Source organism: Telmatherina bonti, assembly GCF_933228915.1.
Source record: "Telmatherina bonti genome assembly, chromosome: 16".
NCBI lineage: Eukaryota > Metazoa > Chordata > Actinopteri > Atheriniformes > Telmatherinidae > Telmatherina > Telmatherina bonti.
This window is the reverse complement of record NC_136614.1, coordinates 17757483-17784731: the sequence shown is the minus strand read 5'-3', so window position 1 is coordinate 17784731 and position 27249 is coordinate 17757483. Positions and strand designations below refer to the sequence as shown.

At 37.5% G+C, this 27249-nt stretch overlaps 1 protein-coding gene across 1 annotated transcript in view; it reads left to right on the top strand.

The window, feature by feature from the left end:
- Positions 1-10816, top strand: part of kcnk3a (potassium channel, subfamily K, member 3a) — a gene marked incomplete at both ends in the record, with an annotated part of 37178 nt that extends 26362 nt beyond the window's left edge. The window contains one exon of the mRNA XM_079255943.1: positions 9900-10816. Within this exon, the coding sequence (XP_079112069.1) occupies positions 9900-10816 (917 nt within the window). The remainder of the gene's footprint in view (positions 1-9899) is intronic.
- Positions 10817-27249: the final 16433 nt, after the last annotated feature.

Sequence of the window (27249 nt, the reverse complement as noted above, 5' to 3'; positions counted from 1 at the left end):
TAAAATATAGAAATGTTTTCATTTGTTTGGGTTTTGACTTTTCCATTTTAACTCTGAACTTTAACCCTGAGTTATTTTAAAAGAGAAAGCAATCCCACATTATATTTTATGTGAAAAGTATAGACATTTTTATTTGTTTTAAATAATATAATACAAAATAAGATTTTCACAAAATGATGATGATGATAAAGATGATAATGATAATAACGAAAATAATGAACAAAGAACTTAGGAGTGCTGACTAAATCTGTGCAAATGACCGGAAGTAATACAGGGTTTGGGGAATGAGGCTGTGAAGAGATTAGGTCAGCAGCAGGTAGAGTTTAAAGCAGGCGTTGATGGGGGTGGGCAGACCAGATGAATGAACAGGTTGCTCAATTAGATACTGGATCCAGGAGCTGAAACAGGCGAGTCTAATGAGTTTTCCAAGTGAGAAGAAGCCCAAGATGAAGGAATGAGGTGTAGGTGTGCTGCAGCAGGTCCTGGGGGCCACACCCATTAGGACACACTGAATCAGTCACCTGTCCCGACCTGCCTGAAGCAGACAAGTGGACTGTGACTGCTTCAACTGTTGCTGTCTGGTTAACAGACAGTGTTAATGCATGATTGCATGCTGACTTTTTGTTTCAGGAACTGTTTGTGGTCATCTGAATCATGACCAAGGATACTTGGTAGATTAACTCTTTTAGTTCTGCAATTTTCAATGCAAATGAATTTTTGCACAATGGCTTTGGCTTCATGTGTTAATGTTTTCCACATTTATGTAACTTTACATATTCTGAAATGTGTATGCAAAAGGAAAGTCATTTCAATTGCCTCCTGCAATGCCATCAAAAGTCAGAAGACTCGTGCAAATTATCGTGTAATAAAATTATGGTGCATAAATTTTGGCATTTTTGCAAGAACTTTTGCATACCACAAGTTACATAAAATCTTTAAAAAAAATCTCTCTCCATCAGTATTATTTATGATTACACTCACTAACTTTAAAAGTGTATGTTTTCAGATTAAAAAAAACATCTTCCCAGAATCTTTCAGCTTTAACACACATGGACGTTACACAGCAGCTGTCAGGGAGGCTTTGTGGGTCAAAAGCCAAGCAGCGCGCTGTGGGGAGGTGGGAGGACCAGAGCTGTGTTTGAGTGCCTGAATAAACAATCGTGGGGTCGTCCAGAGTTTGAGGTGTCTGTGAATGAGAATTAATGGGGATCTGCTGGTCCACATTTGCGATGGGGACAAGACGTAATATACAGAAATCCCATATTATAATTGTCTTTTCACGAAACATCTTTGCGTGTCATTAATGAAAATGACTGTTGCTTACTAGAGGGAACTGTTTATGAGGTTGTGTAAAGATATCTGACCAAATCCTGCTGGAGATGAAGGCGAGCTGCTTCGAAGGAATGCTGGGAAGCAGAGAAGACTGCTGTTCAAAGATGACCCATCAAACCAGCGACATGATCCGTGTTTACTCACACAGTTTAACTGAACACTCCCCAGTCTGTGCAGCATTATAGGAATGACGTAAACGCAGATAAGTGTGATGCCGCACTGTTGCTTCTCTCCTGGCCACCTGTATAATGAAGATTTAGACCGACCATATACGGCTGAATATTGTGATCGGGGACGACACCTCATACGACATTTTACTTCTGCATTAGGAATTTGTTTAGACTGCAGTGGTAACAACAGTTGTTTTCTCAGTTAAGCCATAAATAACATCGATTTCATTATGATTCAGCTGGTGTGTAGAATACTTTTTAGGGCATAGTTCCAAAACTTTTTACATTATGTTAAATCACTTACATGCCTAAAATTTTACATGCAATTTCTCTGCCAGACACCCAGTAATGAGCAAACATAAGTACACAGACTTGGATCATGTTGCTGATATTCTGTTGGGTTGTACAGATGCGTGCGACAGCGGCCCTGGAGAGAATAGCCCTGTGCTACGCTGAATTCCTCTTTGACTTCAAGTTCTAAATAAGATGTAACAGATTAGGTTTCTGTAAAAAGAAAAAAAAAATAGGTGAGCTATGCCCACTCTCACAGTCCTGAGGGTCGCATGGAAATTAGCATGTGCTCCCAGGTATTATGTTACTATAAGCCAAGTAGATCCTAAAAAAAAAAAAAAACACCTACATTTACTGTTGCAATATTTGAAGCTGGACAGAAAGGGTAAAAAATGTGCTGCAGCCCCGAGGGGGACGTGATGGTTCTCTAAGGGCCGGTCCCAAGCCCAGATAAATACAGAGGGTTGTGTCAGGAGGGGCATCTGGCGTAAAACTTGTCAATTCTCCTGTGCGATGATGTACTGTGGCAACCCCATCAGAGGGACAAGCAGGAAGGGAACAACAACTGAAAGGGTAAAAATGTCACAGATGGTGGAAGCAGAAGACGAGGAGATGAAAGATCCAAATTCAGAGACAGAGGTGGATGTATGACCAAAGATGATTTGAATACAAAACACTGCAGAAACAGGAACACTACGGACAAATTGAACAAAAAGTTGAAGTGGGAGACCTTCATAGAAAGCGCTAACACCACATGCACACATGTTGGAACAAGCACAGGACAAAGACAAACCTGCAGCATATAAACACTGAAGGACAAAATGAGAAGCAGAAGTGACAAATGATGACTGGAAGCAGGAAACAGGAAGTAAATAAGCAGAATACATGAGGGGAAAAATCTCTACAAACTAAAACAGGAAAGAAGACAGAACTCAAAATAACAAGGCTAAAAAACTATGACAGACTGCTACTGAAAACAAAACCCTCAAATAAATACAAAAATGGTTCAGTGTTTTTTTTTTTTTTTGTTTCTTTTTAATATCAATAGTTTTTAAAACCTTTTACAAGGATTAAATTTTCCAATTTATGTTGGTTTAAGGCCAGAGTAATCTCCAGACAGATAAATGTGGCGATACATTACAGCTGCTGAAAACATATGACACTTAAACTTTGGGTGTTAATGCATCCATTTGCAGAAGAGATTGATCATCCTGATTGTCCTAACATCAGCAGGCTTTGGTTGCATGCAAGACATTACCACACACAGATCAAATGCTACAATTAGCTTTTTTTTTGTAGCATTCAGACAATGATTCATCCACAGAATAACCAAATCTGTATCATACATTATATGGCTATCCTCTGGGAGCTGGTGCGCACAGAGGGAACAGAACAATGAAAACATTAACTAGGGAATTGTATAATTCTTGTCCAAATTGAGACTAGCTTGAGAAATATTTTAAAACATTGTCTTTTTAGCATTATTAATCTTGTGATATTGCTGGCACATTTGTTAGTATGTCAGTGAAAACTAACAGAAACCCATTTTTTGCTGGCTAGCAATACAAGTTTTCCTTTCATGCGCTGGTGTAGTGGACCCTGAAGAAGGGGGTTTACTTTAAATTTTTCACCCTTTTTTTTTTCTTTTTTTTTTTTTTTTTTTTTAACAACAGGAAAAAAAAAAAAAGTAGCCCAAAAAAACCCTTTTTCAGAAAAAGTGACATGAAAGACTACTCTATTTAGTTTACCCCAAAAAGCCATCAGTATATTTGGTCATTGTCACATAATTTCTGCTCTTCGGTTTCAGGGAGGAAGAGTTATGAAATTACTAAACCAATACTGGCACACGGACAAGTGAGAGACAGGTTCATAGACATTTGTACATATATCTTTATCATGTCGAAGTTGAGGCTAAAGTTGATGCAGCTGAAGGCTAACTGTAGTAGTGTAGCACAGGAAACCTTTGCTGAGCTCCTGGTTGACTTAGGTAAATGTGTAGGGATGTTTGGAACTGGAGCGTGAATGGATGTTTGTCTCTGTGTGGCCCTGTGATGGACTAGCGAGCTGTCCAGGGTGTATCCCAACTTTCGCTCTATGGCTGCTGGGATAGGCTCCAGCTTCCCCGCGACCCTTTGTCGGACTAAGCGGTCAGGATAATGAATGAATGAATGTTTGTAATTGTAAAAGCAGCATCGCAGGGGGTTTAGAAGTGGATATACTTGATGCCGACTGAAAAAGAAGAGGATATACTCTGCATACAATGGCGTATGCCATGGACCACACCACTGTTTCCATGTATCCGTTTTCCACCACCTATAGGGGTAATGAATGAATGAATCTCTTTTTGAAAAACTGTGCAAACAGTTTAACTTTAGACATTTGAGTCAAAAGTGGAAATTCAGATGTGTCACAATAGCAGCAGAAAGCTTAGGCATGATATTTTCCTTTTTTTCCATCGGAAAGTTGACCTATCACATCAAAAAATTTTACCAAACAAGTTACCATTCTCACTCCTGGAGTTCTGAGAGAAGCATCAAACCAAGCATTTCCATGTACATGTTATGTGTGGATCAGAAGGATGGCACTGATGGCATTATCCTTCAGGACCAGAAAAAGCGGCGCTTCCGTTGTCATTTCTGTTTAAAAAGAAAATCTTCATCTTGTATTATACTTTAGAGATTTTGCAGTTTGATTGATACAGTATATGAGTTCATACTGTAACACAGCTTACAGTTTCATATTTATTTGCATGTTATATTCCAACAAATTACTGCTCATGTAAATAATACATGCCCCAGATGAATGCACCACCTACTTGAGAAGCCTGCCTTGGTTGTGCTGGGTGAATGGGTCATGTTCCCTGTGTTGTTTGGTGAGAACAAATTGTGCCTTGTAATCAATGAAAATTTAATTGAGTGACAGAGAACCAGGAGCCCCGGGAGCTACATTATGCCATTCTTTGATGTATTTTCAAAGCCTGTTTCTGTTCCAGCCTAATTAATCAGTGTAATGGAGACCTCACATGCAGTAGGTATTGCTGGTGGTGCTGTGGTTTTAGAGCCAGACCCTCATGGGAGGGATGTACATACTGAGCAAACGGTGCACTATAAGATGAAGTGACTGTTTGAAGCAGTTTTACATTTTTCACAATCACAGATGCATTGAGTTAAATAATATCAGCCGTTTAATTTTGAAAATCTGATTGAAGGTTAATCAGTACTGAATGAAGCGGTGCAAACACTTGCTAAAATGAATATGGGAGGATTAAAAATTGTGAAATGAGCTAGAGGTTAAAAATGTCTTACAGGCCTGGATTGAATTGCTGAAATTAAATCTCCCAATCTCAGAGGGTTGGTTGCATTTCAGAGAAGCTCAGCATTCATAAAGGAATATTTCCCTCCCTTGAAAAATGAGAGATTTTGGGGTATTTAAATTAGCACAAGCCAGTTTCAAGAGGCCTTGGTTTAGATGATTAGCTGTAAATTCTGGTTCTCTAATGAGGCAGCAGGAAGGAGGGAATGATGATGTGGAGTATGGTGCACCTGCCTCCTTGCTTGTTTTGCTTAATAAATCTTTTGAAGGCCCTCACCTCTCTTTCAGTGTTATGCCATTTTCATATTTTCTTTCACATGATAATTGCAGGAATTAGGTTTTAAGACAGACAACCTCAGGGTGCAGCAAAACTCTTTGATAATAATTATGGATCTTGAAACATTCCCAGCACGAATTGAGAATCTGAGCTAATTTTATAATAATTTATAATAATCTGATAGCTGGTAATTTCACAGCTGTCTTCCCTCTATTTTCTCCATCTAACCATGAAATTTGTGCAATTAGACGGGGCAATTCCCTGGAAATGACACTGTTGTTTAGAAACAAACATCTTCAGGGTTAATGTTTTATCTGCACATAGAATTTCTCCAGAAGTCAGTGATACACAGGGCATTGCTTCTTCTACCTTTTGAAGGGCTCAAGGATAAATGCATCACAACAATGAGCATACAAATGGTCATTGATAAGCTGTTTTTGATAAGCAAATTTAACACCAAGCTGAATGATTTAAAATAAGTGGAACAGTGACAGTCCAACATCAGTCATGCAGTTTTGGACAAGACTAATCTAATGTGAAGATCTAATATCTCTCTATATATCTATATTTCTCTCTATATATCTATATTTCTCTCTATATATCTATATATCTCTCTATATATCTATATATCTCTCTATATATCTATATATCTCTCTATATATCTATATATCTCTCTATATATCTATATATCTCTCCATATATCTATATATCTCTCCATATCTCTCTATCTCTCTCTATCTCTCTATCTCTATCTATCTCTATCTATCTCTCTCTCTCTCTATCTCTATATATCTCTATATATATCTCTCTCTCTATCTCTATATATCGCTATATATCTCTATCTCTCTCTATCTCTCTATCTCTATATCTGTATATCTCTAAAGAGAGAGAGAGAATTCATTGTCCTGCAGCTCACAATTCTACAAATATTTACAATTAGATAAGTAAATGAATTCACTGATTTATAAAATAAAAGAATCAAATTCGCACTAGCAATTCAACACGCCAGCATGCAACTTTAAAACACATCAGGACTGAAACAGATGGAGGCAACAAATTGTAATAGAGCATAATGACAATGTATTAAAGCTAAACTAGGTAGCAAACTGCAAACTAAGCTCACACACAAGTGAGCATTATAATATTTTTTATTATAGCTATTGCATTGCATGAGCGGCTTGCACACATGCCAACTTATTCAACCAATGCACTTTATTACTTTAGTACAAGTTGTCTTAGTGTTTTCTCGTCTGGTTTATTAAATATTTAATGTCGTAAATAACTTTTATATGGATGTCCTGATTCATTCTCACATGTTGGATTGGAGCCCTAATATTTTTCTTTGTACACCATGTTATATAATATTTCCTACATAACATCCCACATACTCTGATGCACCAACTTCCCCCGCTAAGGTCGTCATACATATATATGGGGAGTGAATGGCCCTCATGGCTTCAGCTGTTTGCAAGGACAAACAGTGGAGACATTCTGTCTCGTGATAACATTTGTCAATGTTAGAGAAATGGGAGAAGCTCTGGGAAGAGAGCTTGTCATGTGGGACCTCTTCACTCCCTCGCACCATGCTAGGACTCCTTGCCTTGTCGCCTCGGGCTGCAGCGTCTGCTGCTGACGAGCACCACTGTCATTCCGGTCATCTCCACGTCTCAATAAGCTGCTCTTTGCTGCAGACAGTTTGTGACAGGCCTGCAGCCTTGTCTTTTTTGCTCACCTGAGCAAACTATTCTGCTCACTCCACTGTGAAATTTCCATATTTTTAACATTTTATATTATTGCTTTTTTCACATGTAGCAAAAAACTTAAGCAAGACCATAAAAAGCAAAATGCTTTTTTTTTTCTTTTACATTTCACTACCTCATGACTGAAACAGCTTAATAGTTTATCTTTTAATTTAATGTCCCCTCTGAATAGACAGTAGGTAGAATATCTCATTGGAATTTTTTTTTCTTAAGGATGAAATATTATTTCGATGCAGTGCTGAATGTTATAGCAGTAATCCACACACTCTCTGAAATGGGAAATATGAACTGTGTAATTCTGTGCAATTAAGGATTGCAAGAATGCAGAAGGGCTAAAACTGGATTAGTTATGTCTCACCATTACTTTTAAAGTAATATTTGTGAAATTATGCTATATTTGGTTAATGGTCAATGATTTTTAAATATTCGTTCTTATGTTAATGAATTCCATGATGTCATTGTGGTGTTTTTTTTTCTTTCATTTTGTAGTTTTATGCAATGACCATAAAAGCTTCTATTCTATTACATGTGTGAGGAGGGAGCAGATCGACCTGCTGCTGGTGTCTTAGAATCAGATAAAGTGGTTTTACTTGCTTTTCAAGCAAGTAAAAAAACTGTCCATTAGTGTGTGTGTGTGTGTGTGTGGGTGTGTGGGTGTGTGTGTGTGTGTGTGCGTGTGTGTGTGGTACAGAAAAAGAAAAAGCCCCACATGGACTGAAAAATTGCATAAGACAACAAAATACTGAGTGAATATAGCCTGTTGGGGGAAAAAAATTCAAATTGGTCAACAAAACCAAAACGAAGCTTATTTATTTACTAACCATTTCATGCTTTTTATAGGACACACATAAATATGAAGCTGTTAATGGCAACTGGGACCCTTTGGCATTCCAGTTCCTCATAGGATTACAAGAATGCAGAAGGGCTAAAACTGGATTAGTTATGTCTCACCATATTTTAGAATTTTGACCATCAAATTGGTGTGTAATGATATTGAACTCAAAATTGGTAGACAGATTAGAAATTAAAATCATTGAGACATCTATTAAGTAGATAAAGTGGCTTTTGGCTACTTATGGGTAACTGAAAAGTAGTTTCATAAAGTTTCATTCAATTAGGTTGGACTTATTATTGACACAAGTTATCCTCTTTACAATGTAATATGTTCAGTCAGAGTCTTCTTCTGCTCTGCTACAACAAAAACAGAATAGGTCATTCTTGTTCATAATTCTAGCCCTATTTGAAAACCCTTGATCATAAATTACGTTTTGTTCATAATGCAGCAATATAATTTATCCTCAGGGATTTATTCAATTCAGTTCAACTCAATTCAACTTTATTTATATAGCATCAAATCACGGCAATGCCATCTCAAGACGCTTTACAGACAGGAACAAACATAATAAATGTCAGTGCTGGAATATAAACTTGCTGCTGTTGAAAAGTAAGTGTTTCCACGAAAGTTGAGATGCTGTGTAGTGTAAAATAGAAACTCAAGCCAATGACTGGTAAATCATCTGAAGCCTGAATATGCAGCTGAAAGTATTACAAATAAAGTGAGACTTTGTTATTCTTAATATTTTACAGTGTAAAATTTATATATATATATATGAAGGAGTGATCTGCAGCCTCTGCTTTAAGTTGACTATAAAAGCCAATTTATGTAGCAAAAGGTCCCGGTGCCTGGATAAAGAGTGAGCAGATCAGGATTTTCCTTCCACTAAGAAATATATCAGTTGTCATGGCTCATGTTTTGGCAGAACAACTAGTAAAGCTTTAAACAGATTTGGCACCACACAGACAGATGGGTCAACCTCACAGATCAGTGTGACATTATAACGAGAGACTCAAGAATTAAATCAACCCTGGAGTAATTACATTCCAGCTATTGGACAGCCTCTTCCATTTGTGAATCCTGCTGTTATCAGGGACCTCATCTCTCGGCTCTGATTTGCAACAGGTCCAAATCTGAGGAGAATAATTCAGGCGGTAATGATGTTGCATGAGAGAGCCTTGTATCCTGCAGGGTGAGACCATCACACGGCGTGACTATATACAGAATCCCTGAGTCAGGAAATGTGAAACTGTCTAAAAATCTTAAAGCAACTCCTCTCAGGAAGCACGTGGCCCTTACAGTTAGTGATGTATCAGATATTCTGTTTTAAATCCACTCAGACAAACTTCGACATCTTTGATTCTGCAACCTTGAGTTGCTTCTTTATAGGCAATTTTATTTTTTTTATTTTATCGTTCCAAACTGTCCAAAACAATCAAAACACAAACTAAAGAAAATGAGGCAAAGGCATGCAGGACAATGAGGTTTTTTTAATATGTTAAAAAAAAAAAAAAAAAAAGAGATATGTGTAACCTACGTTTGGTGCTCTGTTTATTTGATCTAGAAAGATGTTGAGTCCTAATTAGGTGCAAATGCACTCATTAGCTGGAGCCACTCCACAGAGACCAATTGCCAATGAATTATTCAAGCCCTCTCTAACATGCACGACATCAATACTTGGCCCTTCCTGCCTCCACACTGCTGTGCATTCTCATCTCCAGTTGCATCCTGCCACTGTAAAATGAAGAGTGTTTGAATTTATCAAAAGAGTCCGTTTAGAGAATGCAAATCATTTATATCTGTGTTGTCCAGGTCCAGGTTGGACAATCCCTCCAGCCTTCTCTCTTTAGTCTCCTGTCTGTACTGTAGATTTAATTAGTTCTGCTCCACTAAACCTGCTTCTTTCTTTCCCTTTCCCTCAGGATACGGCCATGCAGCCCCCAGCACAACCGAAGGGAAGGCCTTCTGCATGCTTTATGCCCTCCTAGGCATTCCTCTCACTTTGGTCATGTTTCAAAGTGTGGGTGAGCGAATCAACACCTTTGTCAGGATCTTGCTCCACCGCCTGAAGAAGTGCCTTGGAATGAGGCGTACCGAAGTCTCCATGGTGAACATGGTGACCATTGGTTTTATATCCTGCATGAGCACATTATGTGTTGGGGCAATAGCCTTTTCCTACTTTGAGGGATGGAGCTTCTTTCATGCGTACTACTACTGCTTCATTACGCTCACCACCATTGGCTTCGGAGACTATGTGGCGCTGCAGAATGACCATGCCCTGCAAACCAAGCCACAGTACGTTGCCTTCAGCTTCATCTACATCCTGACGGGTCTGGCTGTGATCGGAGCCTTCCTCAACTTGGCAGTGCTGCGTTTCATGACAATGAATGCTGAGGATGAGAAGAGAGATGCAGAGCAGAGGGCTCTGCTTGCCCACAATGGTCAGGCGGGTGGGCACATCAACTGCTCTGTAGACCCCGTCTCCCCTGCTTCATCACCGTCTGGGTGTGGCGGAGGGAGTGCGGTTGGAGGAAGCAGCGGTGGAGCGGCAAGCCGCGGCCTGCGCAACGTTTACGCTGAAGTGCTCCACTTCCAGTCCATGTGCTCCTGTCTTTGGTACAAGAGCAGAGAGAAGCTACAGTACTCCATACCCATGATCATCCCACGTGACCTCTCCACCTCTGACACCTACATGGAGCAGGGAGAGGCGTTTTCCAACCCTCTTCACTCTAACGGCTGCATGTGCAGTCTGCAGCGTCACTCGGGCATCAGCTCAGTGTCCACTGGCTTGCACAGCATCAACACCTACAGAAGACTCAAACGCCGAAGTTCCATCTGAAAACGTAGCGGACTTCTGTGTTTTAAGATCCTCTGTGTACCATGAGGAGATGAACGGCCCTTATGAGGCACGAGACTTGCAGTGGACACCAAGGGAACAAAACTTCAGTCCTAAAGAGATTCAACACTCCTGATCTTTGCTTCTTTTTGAAATTGAGGAGCCTGATGATGCAGACGCCAGCCATGTATTCAACTGCCTCTGAGAAATCATGTTAATGGTTGTTTAAGGAGAATTCCCTGAGCATCCTCTGATACCGTTGCTATCAGGAGACAGATCATGTGCATCTATCTGCACGTCTGAGTTCTGAGTATCTGAATACTGGACTTGATATTTCATGTGTTCATGAGATGAAGGTTTGGATTTAAAAAAAGAAAAGAGAGATAAAACACTGTGAGGGTTTATTTTGTATTGTTATTATCATTATAGATGGATTAGGGGTGTTTTGACTGTAAATAGTGCACTGTTGAGAAATATTTTACTGAATAAGCTTAAATCCACTTTTTCCAAAAAGATTTTCCAAAAATAAAACTTTGGTTGACAGTAGCATACTCATGTCAGTTTAAAAGGAAAATGTGTATATATTTGGACACTTCACATGTTATTGATTGAAAAGCTATTTTTTCGGTGAAAGTTAAAGATATATATATATATATATATATATATATATATATATATATATATATATATATATATATATATATATATATATATATACATATATATATATATATATATATATATATATATATATATATATATATATATATATATATATATATATATATATATATATATATATATATATATATATATATATATATATATATATATATATATATATATATATATATATATATATATATATATATATATATATATATATATATATAATGTGTGTGTGTGTGTCTTTTCCTTTGTGTTTGTATCTACTGTGCCGGTTAAAGCCAAACGTTCTGATGTTTTGTTCTTTCCTTTAGATTGGGAGGAAAATAAAGAGCATTAAATAAGAATGAATGGGAAGGTTTGGTTTCACTGTCTCACAGAAGAAGAGAACATTTGTTAACCACTAGGCCTCCCTGCAACCCTTTTCAGACCTCACAACAAATCATTCTGAATTTTATTTTTCATAGATTGATGCAACATGAGGAATCCATTTTATGTAATTATTGCTCATCATATGTTTTTACATCGCTTGGCTTAATCTGAAAGTTTAAATCAGAGCTTGTAAGCTCACCTGTTATGGACAAGCATATCTTTTTCACTGCTGCACCTTAGAGGACTGTTGTCTGTGTGTGTGTGTGTGTGTGTGTGTGTGTGTGTGTGTGTGTGTGTGTGTGTGTGTGTGTGTGTGTGTGTGTGTGTGTGCTATCAGACACTGGAATTTCAATGCACGAGCTTTTTATTTCCAATGGATTCACTTTATGCTTATGTAAATATTCAGCACAAATTTATTCTCTTGTGTTAGAAGTCAGAGCTGTTTGTATCAAACTGTCTTGTTAGTCAGTGTCAATAATAGCAGTGCACCTCACAAATAAACAGCCTCAGAGTTTGCACCTCTTGCACTTAGGGGGTCTTTGCTTCAGCCCCACCAAAACACACTTGACTCAGCCAACTGAGGTCTTTATGCAGTGTTGATTTTAGTTTTCTTAAAGAGTAAGCTTTTCTTTTATTCTATTTTTGTAGTTTAAGTGAGTCTTTGTTTCCCCTTTTTTTCAAGTTATTTTTTTCTACTGGAATGTTCTTCTTTACTGCAATATGCACGTTATCATTATTCAGCATCTCTCATCCAGTGATGAGTTATGAACAGCTGTGTGTGACTACATTAAAATGTTTTTTTTTCTTTGACTATAATAAAATCTTATTTAATTTAAAGCAAGAGTTTTTCTTGAGTATTGGCTTGTAAACTGTGAAATTCACCATCTGTTGTTTTATATTAGTATGAATTCAATAAGGCGCTGCTGCAGAACACACACACACGCACACAGACACGCACACTCACACAAAAAATAAACTAATGGTCATTTCACCCTAAGCAAACCTTTCAACAAAAAATTTAATGTTGATCCATCCAAGATTATACAAAACCAACAGACTTGAAACTTCCCTAACATACTCAGGTAATGCAGTGCAGGTTAATATTTACCACACTTAATCCCTCCTTGGGGAGACATAGGACACACATAAGACTTAACGATCAGACTTGAGCAGGACTTGACATCAAACTCTGCACAAGTCTGCTCCTTGCCCACAGATTTGAGTCAGGTGAGTTGCAGCAGAGAAAACACTTGCAGGACTGTGGTTCTTGAGGACCGGAGTTGACAGTGAAAGCTAGAAATCAACACCCTCAGACCTACAAGCAATAATTATCTAAATTACTTGATCTATGTAATCTTAGTCCTGACATTCTTTGAGTTCTTTACAAAAACATGCATGAAAACAATTCTGACACAATCAATAATCATTTCTAAGTTAAAAAATTAGTTTGTGTAGAAGCGCTTGCTGTTCTTGTCCAAGGTGCTTCTGAGAGTGCCTTGAAGGTTTCATGATGGCCCAGGAATATTTTTAATTTTTGTATCACCAAAGTGGCAGTGTTATTTTTTAATGCGGTTAAGCATCAAAATCCAGAACAATGACGTCTTTCAAATGTGTAACTGATTGTTTTGCTACATGATACTACTGGTGATGTAGTCTTTAAGTCAACTGTAAAAAGTTCACGCATATAGCCTACATCTTTCTTTTAAACATACACACACACACCTCTACTGTGGCCCAGTATTGCTGCTACCGATTGCTGGATTCGTATTTGTGTGTCATCATTGTTTAAGTCACGGTTAACTTTTTAGAGTCAATGACATGTTACGCAACCTAAGTGAAGATGAAGTGATTCAGAGTTTGTTCACCCTGTTAGGATATGTATTATGCAACAGTCTCAGTCGCACCTTCACCACTGCTAAACTCAAACTCTTCCACTCCACTTCCACAGAAAAAGTACTAAGATGAGCTGCTGAGATCTTGAAGTCGGACATTGTCTTTTGACCTGTGGCTCTAGAGTGTTCCTTTTATACCTCATCTTCATCTTCACATCACCTGTCACTAAGATTCAAACACATACAGGCATGAAGAGGCAGTAGCATTCAGAGTTGCACAAGCAATGGGATTGATGTAACAACACAATGAAAGTTTGCCAACCACAAAAGTTTACGTAATAAATTCCATTTTTAATTGGTAATAAAATTACATGTCATGAACTCAGTAATTGATTGATTGCTTTATACTTTAAGTAATATTTACTTTTTTGAGTCTGTTTTTTAGTGGAATTGTGTTGTCGTTCTTGTGCGTAGCTGTCATGTCTAATACTTATAGTCAATCTCCAAATCAAGAAAGCTGAATGAGATGGTTCCTAATGGGTCATCTAAAGCTAAAAGCTGGTAGAAGACATTAACTTTCAGAGAAGACTTACATAAAAGGTTTGATCTTTTTCTTATTTATCTATTTATTATATTTTTGAGAGCAAGTACTTGTTTTTCTGCTGGTGGGCCCTCTCAATTTAGCCTTTTAGCTTTAACTTACCACCCAGAAACCATTTATATTCAAACTCATACCTTTCCTTCTTATGTCTAATGCAAATTATGCAGTGACAGTTCTAAAAACTACTAGACAACACCAATGTCAAATTAATAATGAAGGGGGGGAGTACATTTAAACACTGATGTTCTCATGGGGTTGAATGTGAGAATTAAAATGTCTAAATAAGATGGATCCAACTTTGTATGGACTATGTCCAGCCAGCTGTCTGTTATAAAGACTTGATGATGTCCAGATCAAAACCATAGTTTTTGTTTGAATAAACGTTTTCATTTTTACCTTTCATCATTGTTCTGATAAATTCATATCAACTAAAAAAACTAGATTGACATTCATGTCCTTCTCTGTGACGTGCTGTAAAGAGAACAATACACAGTGTACATTTTACACCACATCCTACCTCCACATGCTCTATCCAGTTACCACTCAGAGTATCTCTGGTGGTGACAACAAAGTACTTTGTTTGATCTCTAGAGAAAATCAATGCAGGAAGTCCAAAAGCTGCAGTTCCTTAAGTCAGTCCCAATATTTTCCCATGTTTGCCCAACAAAAGCACAAGAGTCTCAGCCCAAACTGCTCTCATTTGTGGTTTCTCAGTTGTAGAATGAGGTAACAAAGGTCCATGTGGAGGAGTGGTCACTATATACCGTTAAACCTCTCTTAATGCTTCATCTCTTTCGTAAAAGTCTCAAGCAAACCAACATAAATAGCTTCCAGTTACTTTGCACAACTTTACCATGTCACCCAAATGCAGTCCAATGTTTCAAGGAAATTTATTAGTCTTTCTTTGAATTGCTTCCTCCCATAGGTGCACTGGGGCAGAAACCTATTGATGGTCATATTTAATGAAAGGCTTTTAAAAACTATATCATTGTGACATTTTTTAAAACTTCTCTCCCTTTTCCAGATTCCCCAAAAGAACCATCTGTTCCCTTTTTTCTAAGTGGTAACTTCAGCGATCCCAAACTGGTACTTTTAGTGTTTATAAAATCACAGACATCTGTAATCTATGTTTCCACTGTAAAATGTCAAGTGGAACCAGTTATGCGTCTTGTTTTCAGGACGCTGACTGCAACCAAACTCAACTGTTTAAAAAGACAAGTATCCACAGATCAATGAGTTTTTGGAGGCGAATGGCTTCTGACAGATTGCTTCATGCTTGGTTGGCCAAGCACTACAAAACAAACAGAAGAAAAAATTCAGTCTGAAATGATGCTTCTGCTTGTGTTGTGTGGACAACAGAGAGGATTAATGACTCGCTGTCGGCTTTCTAACATTTTCTCTTTACTTTCTCTTAACTTGAATGGAAATTTTAGAAGTAACTGACATTGGAAAGTAACTTCAGGCCAAATTCATTGATATTGTTATAACTGCACTGTAAACAGACCAGAGGTTGGTAGTTGGATGTTCTCGGTGCTTCAGTATGCACTACAATCTGTCTAAAAATGTTATTTCTATATGGAGACATAGAAATGATTTTTTACTAAATTTGTTAAATTAAAACCCATATGTGAATCTGATTGGCATCCTGTCAAACCAAGCCACTAATTTTAAACATTAACAAGGATGCTCACAGGGGCAGATGAGAAAAAGGATTGCTTTCCTTTACTCATGGCAATTTGTAAAATCATCCCAAGTTTTTGTGCCACGAAATGTGTTAATTCTCTCAATATTCATTACAACGTTTGTAAAACCCAAATTCCACATATTTCCCTTTTTTATGCTGGTAATTTCTTTGTTATTGTCTCCTGAGATTGACAACTTGTTGAATAAACTGCCATTATTTTACAAAATAATCTCTGGATGAGTCCTTTTCAGGGTTAGCAGAGCATACGCAGAGGAATAAATGGAAGCAGAGAAGCTGACAGCAGTTGTTGGGTGATTTCTGATCTTTCCACAGCTTCCACGTCTGACTGTCCAGTGCTTCGCTCCTCTCACATCTCAGTCTTATTACATGAAGCCAATTCATTTTTCACAGGAAGCTGAAAATCCATGTGTCTGCCAAGTCTTTTATCTCAAGAGTAGAGAATCCCATTAATGCCCTGCTGTTAATCACGTAGAGAGGACATGTCTTTATGTCCTGAAAACATTCTGCTCTGAAGAAAGCAGGATGCTGTGTATTACTGACTTGTCGAAACTCCTGTCCAGTGTTTTCCTTGTCTGTCATCATCCAGTATTTGATGTTAAAAGGAAAGCATATTATTTGTTTTTTCATGACTGGCAGCCCAGAAATGCTCAAATGTCACACTAATTGTTTCCACTCGTACAAGGTGTCAGCCATCACCCATTGCCTGTTTTGTTTTTGTTTTTTTATGTGAATTTTCATCTTTTATTCTTTTTATTCTTATAGCCACCGGCTAAAACTGCTTTTTAATCTTTGATTCTCTTTGTTGTGATTTTTCCACCCTGTCCTTTCCTATCTCACAAACATTAGAGTAGGTCATGGGAAAAGTCCAAACTAAATACGTGCTGCATGAAAAAAGTGGTCAATATCAGTAAAGCATTATGTATTGTCGTTATTAACCTAAAGCTTAACCTCACCCTTACACGCATGATTTAGGATGGACTGTCATGTGTTTAACATTTGTTTATGTCATTCCTTTGAAACGAGTTATTTAGCTTTTAAAATTTCTTTTGTCAGAGCAGAATAAAAGAAGTTTCTACTAAAGGTCATGAAGATATGAGAACACAAGAAACCTCAGGACTTCTAGCAAGTTCAAAATGTGGTCAGATTTAGAGTTAAACCTTTTGACAGGCAGCTTCCTGTGTAAGATCTTTCCCGAATATCAGAATTTTGTACTCTGGCCACGTGTACTTGGGAATCACGAAGCTCACGACTCAAGCAAACCTAATAAAAAAAACATGGCATGACCTTTGTTGTAGAAAGATATGTTCTTTTCTCTAAAGCCTACATTGGTAGGTTATAGAGGATACAACTACTGAAAAATTGCTTATTAAAATTTGTTTTGCTTTAAATTTTGGGACATTTAGGCATAAAGTTTGACACCAACAGCTCTCAACTAAAGCGCTGAATGTTTTCTTTTAGATTTCCCTTCCACAAACAATAATGTGACTTTTTGTTAGATTTACTGACTTTTTAGACACTTTTATGGCATCTATTGTTCATAGAGTGCCTCAAGCAGCAAATCTAGATACACTTTTTTCAGACAATCAGCGTCACTGCCTCATTGATGGCATTCATCTGCTTTTTCCAGTCAGATCAGTGGCAGAAAGAAGACAGCAACAATATGTCTAAATGAGCTACATGCAAATGTATAGTGTCAGTCTGGTGCTGTTTTTGCATCAGAATTACTGGATATTTGAAAAAGTTTGATATTACTCTGCAATGTGCAATCGCATACTGCAATCGCCCTTGACTGTTGGCAAGTAAAAAAGTTGAGTTTGAACCCTGATGAGGACATTGTAAATGCAGCATTATGTGATTCACACAGACATGGCTGCAGCAACATATTCCAGGCTCCGATGCTTCTCTATACATTTAACACGCTACACAGGAAGACAGAAACAGCTGACAGAGAGGAGTGGCCAGCAGTGATTGTTAAATAAATCTGTTACCTGCTGATGGCGGAATGGCACCATCAGCTCAGTAGTTGCCTCACTGCGCAACACCTCTGTTCATTTCCAATACATGCTTTATTGTGTGGCCATATTAACATGCTACTTGTATGTCTCTTTGCAGGCAGTTATTGTTATTATATAGGTGACACCAAAACTTGTGGTAAGTTGAAATAACATGATTACAGGTTATAACAAACTAAAGCTGAATAGATTATACATCATTCAGGGTGATATTAATTCTAAAATCTCATTTGAATGCAGCAGCATCAACGATTATATCATCTATTTCTGTAGCTCCTGAGTATCTTTTATTCCTGATGATCAATTCAGTCGAGCTCTGTTGGTTTCTTCAGTTGGATTTTTCACTACAGTAACCTCTCTTTACCCTCTTTTATCACTGCAAATTAGATGCTATGATCAGAATTAATATTTTCTATTTAAGTCATCCGTAATCCAAAGCCCTTTAACTTGGCATTTTTCCCCTCTTTTTATTGTATGTCTATGAATATCCCTTCTGCCAAGCTCTAACACCTGGTGCTTTTGTCTCTGTCAGCACATGAAAATCTGAAATGTTTTTTAATAACAGCAAGTACAATCTGACTTCCTGACCTGTGGTCTTTCCCCAGGAGTGGCTGATTTCCTGATATGTTACTGCTGAAATAAAGAAAATCAAGCATTCATGTGCTTTAAAAAGAACTTTTAATTGTTGCCTCAAACTCAGTGAGCAGTTGCTATTTTTCTGTGCTCTTGCATACCCAAAACATGTGAAAACACTGGTTTAACACAGCCAGTTTCAACATTTCAGATCAGCTGTAACATGAATATTTTAACTGATGCAAAGAGAAAATGGCATCCAGCAACAGGGATGCTGGCCAGGGTCTCATCTTATGTGAAAGTCTGACATTAGAAGAGTTACATAACTGTGACCTACGGTTCTGCTGCCTCTGACTCTGGTGCAGTCACCACCCCAACCCTCCCAGACTCCCCCTCTTCTCTGTAATCATTCTGCTTGCATGGCTTCAGACATGGGCCCAGCTTTGTGGCCAAACAAGCTGTTGGCACTTGCTGGGTTGTTTTCTCTGATTATGGCCGATGCCGAGAGCTGAAATAAGTGTGATCATGGACACGAGGCAGAGCGGGTAGAATCAGACTGAGAGATATGTTACCGATTTCACAATAACCATAGATACAAATAGAAAGCTGATAGTAGTTTTGATCTCCAGTTTGATCGGTGCACAGAAATAAAAAGGAAGATGATTTTAAATTGTAAGAGCTTTCAAGCTGGATGTGCATAAATCCCAAGGTCAATATTAGCATGCAAATGTTGAGAGCTGATGTGCTTGCAGCATGCTTTTCAGCATGGAATCAAGGCAAAGCCTGTAAAAGGTCCAACTTTACAAGAAAAGACAAAAATGTTTGAAATCTCAATTAGGTTCAAACACTGGATGTTAATATTGGAGCTTATACAAAATTATATAAAGTGTTCATTGTATTGTATTTATTGCAATGATTTTTGTATTTCTGTGTGGTAAGCTGAGTGGTCTTGTGTTTTTGATGACCATCTACTCATATATGAAAGAAAAAGCCCATCAGGGTCAGTAAAGTTTACCTTGAACCCAACATTTAAGACTGTAAGACTGTAGATTTTTTTGAAAATCTATTTATTTATTTTATCAGAACATCAGGAACTGAGTAGATTTAGAACTTAAACCAAAACCAAAGGGCAACAAAAAGTGTAAAAAGAACTCAAATGAAAGGCAATCGTATGACCGAAAGGGAGTTGCTCCAAAGGGTGCCATCTTTGATGGTTAACTTTGGTTCATACGTCATACTTGTTATATTTGTAGTGGTGCTTTGGAAGTTTAAATAACCCTGCTCTGCTTCCATTGATGACAAGGTTTGTTTATTGTAGCATAAACACTCTGGTCTGCTTGAAAATCAGGGATCTCGGTTCATTTCAACTGAACCCCAATGAGGCTCTTGTGCATTTTGAAAGCAAACGTACGAGCCGGTGAACCAAAGAGAGGAAGTTTCATTGGACATGTTGTACGTTGTACTTTTACCAAAGTTAAAAACAGAAACTCTAAGACTGTGCATTTATTGGTGATCCATCATTTACTCCTGGATAACATGCGTGTTCTGTCATGGCCAATTAATGACCATTTTCTCTTTCTCCTTTTTTTTTTTTTATTTTGGTCAGTAACCATCTCGGGATGTATCGCCTACTAGTGGGCAGTTGAATCTTCATATCTTTCAGGTCGCTTAGTCTGCTTGAGTAAAGTGCATTGTAAAAGCAAACCAAAGAAAGTGTGAATGTTTTTAGATTTCCCCAGTCCAATCCTGGTGTGAAGGTGCCCTAACAAATCTTTTGGCTGTGAATACGGCATCGGTCCAAGAAGCTTGCATTTATCAAATATGTTACATTTAAGGTGCATTGGCTTTAATAATTTCCTCCCCACTGTTATCACTTGGTGAAATTATATTATGCAACCAATGCAGAGATTTGTGAAGATGATTGAAAAATGTGAACTTCTGCTCACACAAGTGGAAGTTTCTCTCTCTAATTACATATAGTAACGAGGGAGCAGTCTGTAAAACTGCTTTTCTAATCTTCTCTCTTCACGCCTTTTCCTCCATGTTTACTGATCTTTAATTACCCCCTCCATGGTTGTTATGTTTCCATCTGTTTCCGACCGTCGGTTAACAATTTTATGTGAACACTGCTCAGTGGATTCTTATTTTCTTTTATGAAAATGCATCTTAGTGTAACTTTGATTCCATGAAATTTTGGGAGTGATCTGGAAGGAATTGAGGACACAGGAACATTTAAAAGTATTCTTGACAATATGGGTGGAAATGAGCTGCTTGGCAGAGATCTGCACTTTATGAGCGCTTCTCTAGTTTATGCAATGTTCTTTTGCTTTCTGAAAGTTTCTGCGTCTTCACCAATCTTTGTCTCAACAGGACAACCATGCTAGTAAAGCTGGCTGTAATGTGGAGAACATGGATGAACATGTGACCCTCTTGCTAATTAAGGTATGTGCTAGGTCATCTGCAGATCTGTGTAAATTTAGGAGCAGTACGTTACTAAAGAGGTGGGTTGCCAGGTTGATTTAATAGAGCAGCTCTGCAGAGAGATGATCAAAAGAGATTTATGGCTACAAAACATCAAAAAGCGCAGCTACAGCATCAACATAGTCTCAAGAAAAGGAGAGATGACAGTGGATCAAAAAGTTTAATCCTAGTAACTTCATTTTCGTCTCCATTTTTGAATAAAAAATCCCGCCTTTGATTTACTCAGTGCTAATACTGTATGTACACCATTCTTGTTACATATTGCTCCGTCTCCATTGTCATAATGGATTGAGTTCATAGCTGAAAAGACAACACCCACTTTTCCATCAAAGTACAGCTGCAGGGAGTCTCTGTCATATGTCAACCTTGGAACCTCAACTCTGCTTTGACAGCCAAAAAATAGAAAAATAAAGTCCATTGTGTGTATTTGAGTGTATATAAGTGCGTGTGTGTATGTATCTCAATGTCCTTTCCAAGTTTCTTCACCACAGGGACATTTTTTTAAGTACATAGATTCAGAGAGGAAAATGACAACTTGCAGATTGGAGACAGAATACCTCAGTAAAATATGCATAATATTCTGCAAAAATACATTGAAAAACTTCACATTCAGTGGCAAATAAAGCAGGAGACACAACAGGGGTATCTACACACCAAGTGGCTGCTCACAGCTTTACTCCATAGCAGATTTCAAAGCAACATTTAAATCCATAAAGTCTTGTTTTCTCCTCTCCGCTGCCTAAGGTGTACGATGACTAGGTATCACAACACAACCTTCACAACAAAATTTAAATTGCGCGCTTCTTTTAAGAAGGAACAGCTGAAAGCCTTGGAACTGTTTCAGATTTCAGCTTGAATTAATGTCAAGTTTGCAGCGCTGCCTCTGTGTCACTTGAGATTAGGTGTCCTCCAAGAAGATCTGCAGGAAAATTTGCCAGGCCCCTCCGTACCCTGTATACCCTGGCCATGTGGAGAAGCTTCGCAACAGTTGGATAGGAAGCATAGATATAAGCTGCTGTATCTTCGGACTGGGTACAAGATGCTTGCCTTAGATGAGACAAGTTATTCAATGGCCATTGATCTACAGATTTGGGATAGCTGTAAATAAACAAAAACATAATGATACTTTTTTTCTTTTTTCCCCTATAATCACACAGCAGATTTATGATATCTTGGATCCCTTTTGGAACATGGGAGTGTTTGGGATTTTCCACTAACCTTAAAGTTATAGTTTACCATTCATTAAAAACAAATTCAACAGTGACTTCAACATTTAGGTCTCTGTATCCTCCTTTGAACTACTGAGCATATTGTTGAATTTCAAACTTAAACCTCAAAGAAAATTAATCCTGGAGAAATATGTTGGTTTCTTTTTTGGTTTTTTTTTTTTTTTTGTTGTTGCTTGTTGTTTTGAGCCAGCTCAGTTCCTAGAATGAGACATAATCCATCTGCAGTATGTGTCATCTCAACATTTCTGGTCCCTAAAGACCCCAGTCTCCCTCATGCTTACATACGGATGCCTTTTTAGTTGCATTCAGGATTGTTAAACCTGCCTGTTTTTTATCATCTTTATTCCAAATTGTACTATGTTCATGATAAAAATCTTTTTGGTTCCCTTATACTCTCCCACTGGATCCCCACTCTCCAGATCAAAGGTCTCATGACTTATTCCACTGCGACCTCTCCAACCTCACAGTGATTTGTTTTGATATTAGTTTGGCTGATGATGCATACGCTGATGTCACAGTGTTTACTGAGAAATGCTGAGATTCTTTATTCCCATGCCTTGCAGAAAAGGAAAATGGACAGTTTTTTACTGCAATGCTTTGGTCAAAAAAGCATTTATTTCTATGGCAACCCAGAAAAGATTCAATAATATCAGATGGGATTTCTTTCCTACTGGTGTCAATAAAGAGCTTTATAGTAATAATAACTAATAATAAGTAATAACACGTTCTCTAAACTGCCCATTTATTATATATTAATGCACTAATGTAGAAAAATCTCAAAATAAAATTCTTAAAGTGGAAAAATCAAACCATTTAACAAGATGTGTTACAATTTAAATGAGCAAAGTTACATGTACAATTCAATTCCCTTCAATTCAGCTTTTATTTGTACAAAGTCAATTTAGAACCATGTCATGTCAGGACGAACAAATTCAAGACAACTTTTACCAAATTGAAAACAGATTGACAACAGGCCAAGTTGGTGACGGATATAAACATTGTTAATGTAATCCCAACTGTTTTTGGCATAACACATGAAGCATAAGCTGAATAAAAGTCAAAGGAACCAGCTTTCCCATGCTTTTCCACAAAAAAGAAAATGTATAAAAGTATAACAATATTCTTTGACATGCAAAACAATCATAGTTTTCTCAGCAAAAAAAGGTCAAAGATGAGTGTTCCGGTTCATGATTTGATCTCCTTTCAGCTTCCAAGTTCATTGTCATGGCTGTTAGGAAGCAAATGCAGTCAAGTCAGGACATAAAGGCATAGTTTTATGTTTTTAGAGCAGACAGTACTGACTAGTAAGAGAAGATGAGTATTTGATCTACTCCAACATATCTCAAAACAACTGCTCAAACCAATGCAAAAACACATTAAAAGCTATGTCATCAAATAAAATAATTACTTTGTTATATTGAGATAACTGGATTTACAAATATCATGTGAAACCATTCTTAGCTTTTGTACTAATCATTTAATGCATGATCAGTCTTAAATAATTTAATTTAAAAAAAAAGAAAAATTGAAGATGACATCCAGGACATGAGCAGTATCTTATGACTTACTGCAGTGTTCAGGTGATGCGCTTGCCTCTTAAAAAGAAAGCTGCTTAAAATGTTCTAATATCTGCATATGATTAATTCAAAACAATGCCGTGCTTCTGAGTACTTTAAATGACTGTCCAGGGGGCTCAGTGTGAAAGGAACATCATAAAAATGCAATCTCCAGGTGACAGCCGCTAGATTTTCTTTTGTATCTCATGAATACTTTATATTTCAACCTCATTTATGAAAAACTAAATAAATTCTCCAAGATGAGATTCTTAGGAATTTCTCGAAAGCCACATTTGCAAAAAGCCCACTTCAGGTCGCATCAAGACTTCTGAGTGAACAGCTTTCAGGCTCCAAGCTCCATGAGCACCACTAGAGCGATTACATAACCAGGGACAGCCTTCAGCAACTGATGCATGATCACGACAACTGTCCTGGTGTGTTGCTGATTCAGTAGTTAAAGAGAAGATGAGTGGACGACAGCGGCAGGTCACAGGTCAGCTGTGTCTGCATCACACATCTTGTCATAGTTTAAAAATACAGACAGTATAGGATTTTTACTAATATTTATAAAAGATTTGCAAAAAAATAAACAGGATCTTTTGTATATTCTTTCTTGCGACATTGCTTCTCTTCCAGTTGCGTTTTTCTATTTCAACATAGACATTTCATCTAGTTTCATTTAATCTCATCTGACAGCTGTGTTACTGTAACTAAATGAGGTTTCTGACCTCACGTTTGCTGCTGGAGCTATGTCATGGAAAAATCAGAGTAATGTCTCCATCAACGTCCTTGAAAAAACAGGCAAGTTTTACTATAAATAGTTTCACTGCCAATGCTGAATAAACTTAACCCCTGCCTAATTTGCCCTTTCACAAACTGGTTACACAATCAGCGTGGTAGGAATAACATTTAAATGGATAGCTCTGCCAAGAAGTTTTTTTTCTTATTATTTATTTTTTATTTATTTATTCTGTTTAGCGATTAAAATGCCATGCAATAAGTGTAGAAACAATCTCAGTTACAGCAAGCCCTTCTTTCTCTTTGAAAAGCCACATAAAAGCTATAGAACGGCGCTAAATATTTCTTTTTCTTTTTTATAAATGATATGTTTCATACAACATCCACCACTAGTACTCAGGCAAAACATTAAAAAAAAAAAAAGGAAAAAAAGAGCCTAAGATGTTTTTAAAAGGCAATCTATTAACTTTTTTAAAGGTAATTTAGAGTCTTACATTATTCAAACACTTATGTCCTCAAAGCTGTAAAGATAGGGGAACTGGATAAAGTTTTTTTTTTTTTTTTTTTTTTTTTTTTTACATTTATAATGTCTAAAAGTGAGAATGGAAAGCTGTAAAAAGCAGTATCAAACAGAAACAAAGACTAAACTCCCAGATAAGAGGATGAAAAGGGATGATCCTAGCTGTTTTTCAGCTGAGTTCTGACATGATGACGCAATGATTTTCAGATTTTCCAAAGTGTAAATGAGGGCAAACTTCGGCTCAAAATTTGGCCCATTCAGCCGCATGGGAACAGACAATCTGCCATGGAAATCCAAAGTAGGGCAATAAATGAAGACAATGCCAATTAAAAAACAAAGTTCTGGATTAGTCCACCATGATGACATTTTACCTCCTCAACATGTTTTGATCAGTGGAGGAGATGAAGAGTTTTAACCTTTTACTCCAAGTGTTACGCAATAACCTTTTCATGACTGAAGGCACACAATTGGACCATGTTTGCTGTGCTTACTGTATGTCAACATGTTCTTCGTGATGCTCTCCAGCAGAGGTTTTTTTTTTTCCATGTGACACATTATAGGTACAGGCTGTACAAGGCTTTCTAGGAATAAGTTGGTCTGTGTTGGAAACTATTGCTGTTTTCAATGACTCACAGTGCTAGCTGGCATGCTGACATTGTTGTCATTACATCCCGCACAACTCCAGATACATTCTCAGGCTTGTTTATAGAGTTCAATCTTGCGTGGAGCTTTGTTTGAAGGCCATGAATAATCTCCAGTAGGTGCAATTCTACATTGTAGGAGGGGAAGCCTAAAGTTCGGCCATGACAGAGAGAAAACCAGAACATTTATATGGTGGAATATTTCAGTCTATACAGTTTATCATAATATGCAATTCCATAATGGAATTATCAGCTGTGTCAACAATTATTGTCTATAAATTTCTCTAAATGAACCACCAGTTAGTATCAGAGCATTGTTCAGTGAAATCATATTTACTTCAGTACACTGTTGAATAAAAATAAGTAACAGTGTTATAATATGAAAATAGCTACCAGGAGATAAATTGATTCAATCTTTTTATTAAAGGGTATTACATAACTACTCCTGCTGATGCAAATGGTTAATTAACTTGTTTATTCTTAATCAATATGACTCCAGCTGTCTGGTGACATCTTAAGTGAAAATGCATTTTCCTATTCTGGTGCCACAGAGATGGGATTAATAATTACATAAGTATGTTAGACTCATGTCCAATGAATCTGTGTTCATTATTTGGCATGTAATGCATATTGTTTTAATGACGAAAAGAAATGTACATGTTAGATCAGTCGTCAGAGAGGTGATCAGAATGCACAGAGCTCGTCATACAGAGTCCACAGTGACATAAATGTACAGGTGAGGTGCTCATGAATAATTCTGCAGTGAACTCGCTTTAGACTGTCGGAACAAGGAGGTGGACAGATCTTCCTTCATGTTCTTTAAATAAGCCGTGACAAACCTCACTTTGCTCAGCTGACCCTGCCATGTGACATTTCAGTGGCCTCACAGAAGCTGCTCCGCCGCCACCTTTCCCTTGCCACAACCTCACACTACCAGAGGCTGCCTGTCAATCAAATATGTCCAGGCCGTTCACCATGAACTGATAATGCTCCCAGGCACTCACAGTTTTTGCATGACTGCTACAGATGTTATAACTCTTCAAGGACATGTTTGGAAAGTAACAGGTCCACTGAAAATGATGTCTCGTAGTGTCCCACAGTGCATGTATTTACATGTGCAGTGCAAGACATGTTGACTCCTACTGGCCAGAGGATCTGAGAACGTCACGCTTTGTCTTCTAGCTTTGAAGCTGTTAAAAACACAATCCTGAATTTATTATAATTGAAGATTTTAGAATAAATAAGTCAGTCTGACCACCGAAGAGAAGTCAGTTGCATGTGTCTTGAGTTGCCGTACATTGTAAGAATACTACCGGTTTGTAAGTGTATAGTTTATCTTCCTTTTTTTGCAACTTGGTAGTAAATGCAGTGTTATGGAAAGGAAGCATAATTAATTGTGGTATTACCTATGCACTTTAAATTATTACTTTCATGGAAAACTTCCTCACTAAATTGCTCGACAAGCATCAGAAACACATGCCTCACCTCAGATGGCTCCTTTAAATTGAAA